Source organism: Malaya genurostris, chromosome 2 (genome assembly GCF_030247185.1).
Source record: "Malaya genurostris strain Urasoe2022 chromosome 2, Malgen_1.1, whole genome shotgun sequence".
In the NCBI taxonomy this organism is placed as follows: domain Eukaryota; kingdom Metazoa; phylum Arthropoda; class Insecta; order Diptera; family Culicidae; genus Malaya; species Malaya genurostris.
In genome coordinates, this window is record NC_080571.1 from 17,381,358 (window position 1) to 17,382,576 (window position 1,219).

General features: G+C 38.6%; 1 protein-coding gene across 1 annotated transcript; it reads right to left on the minus strand.

Moving 5' to 3' along the window:
• Positions 1-206: 206 nt before the first annotated feature.
• LOC131430426 (uncharacterized) lies at positions 207-999 on the minus strand. The gene is made up of 2 exons (XM_058595417.1): positions 579-999; positions 207-514 (listed from the first exon to the last, which is right to left on the minus strand). Exons 1-2 carry the CDS (start codon positions 782-784, stop codon positions 283-285), a joined length of 438 nt encoding a protein of 145 aa, XP_058451400.1. The 5' UTR covers positions 785-999; the 3' UTR covers positions 207-282.
• Between the last annotated feature and the right edge of the window lie 220 nt (positions 1,000-1,219).

The following is a 1,219-nucleotide window of genomic DNA, read 5'->3' on the forward strand; positions in this document are numbered from 1 at the left end:
GCCTTAGTTGCTGTGCCATCGATTCGGCGTCATCTCAAGTAAGGTGACGCTAACCAGAAAAGAAGAAGAAGACGACAAAACAACTGTTTAACTGTCAAATTTGAACTAAAAGGTAAAATAATTCGTGAGAAGGTCCACTATCTGATTTGTTGCAACCATTATGGATGAGATGTCATTCTGGTTATAGGCACTCTAGTAAATACCATTCTAATGTAGCTTTATTATAAATGTTATATTTTTGTCTTACTCTACTCTCATACAAAGCTAATTAATTCTAATTTTTCAACTTGTAGGCCCGGCAGTACCGGTCGATGGTCCTCCACTCCCACTCGAACCCGTCCCGGTGGAGCCCTCTTTTAGTGGTGGCAACCGTTTCTTAATCTGATCTAACACACCAGCAAAATTAGAAGTCTTTTTCTTAGCGGATCCTTTTGGTCCGCTGTTTTGCGTCCGAACTCGCATTTGTGGCAGGGCTACGTCGTCCATAAAATCAAACTCTTTGTTTTTGGTCGGCCTACGAAAGGAAGACAATAACGTAGTACATATGTTGAGGGTGTCAATTTGATGAATCAACTTACGTGTCCTTTTCCACAACTTCTGCCACCTTGGGTTCGTCTTTTTGGACTGGTGAAGGTGGCCGACGACCAGGACACTTCCAGTTTAGTTCAAATGGAAAAGTTCCATTTTCTAGCGCAACGTACATGCTATCTAGCTCCTCCGGAGTTGGCACCAGGCTATCCATTTCGCAGCATTGCATCGACCAGTTTTCATCGTCAGTGCTCATTATTATGAAGTACAACAGTGAAAGGCAGAATTATAAAAGGTTCAACTAGTATATATTTCCTTTGCCAGTTTCAATTCAATCGTTTACACTTTGATTTGCAAAGAGCAAACCATAACATTTTACTTCGAAATACCGGATAAATTGTTGGTAAACAAAATTTATGTTTAGCATTCATAACTATCAAACTTTTCTCTCCGATTTTTTTTCATTTCTCGCTCTCGCATACAATCTCTGGCTAGCATGCAACAAATATAATATTTTATAGTAAACTTGTATGCAAACAGTTATTGAAGAATCCAATAAAAGTGATCACCACGAGCTATAGTTATGGTGATTCTTTTGACATATTCTTTGTATTTAGAAAAAATTTGGACGAGTTTTTCAATTTACTTGAGTTTGAACGAATGCAGATGGCAAAACCTTGCAAATTTGGGT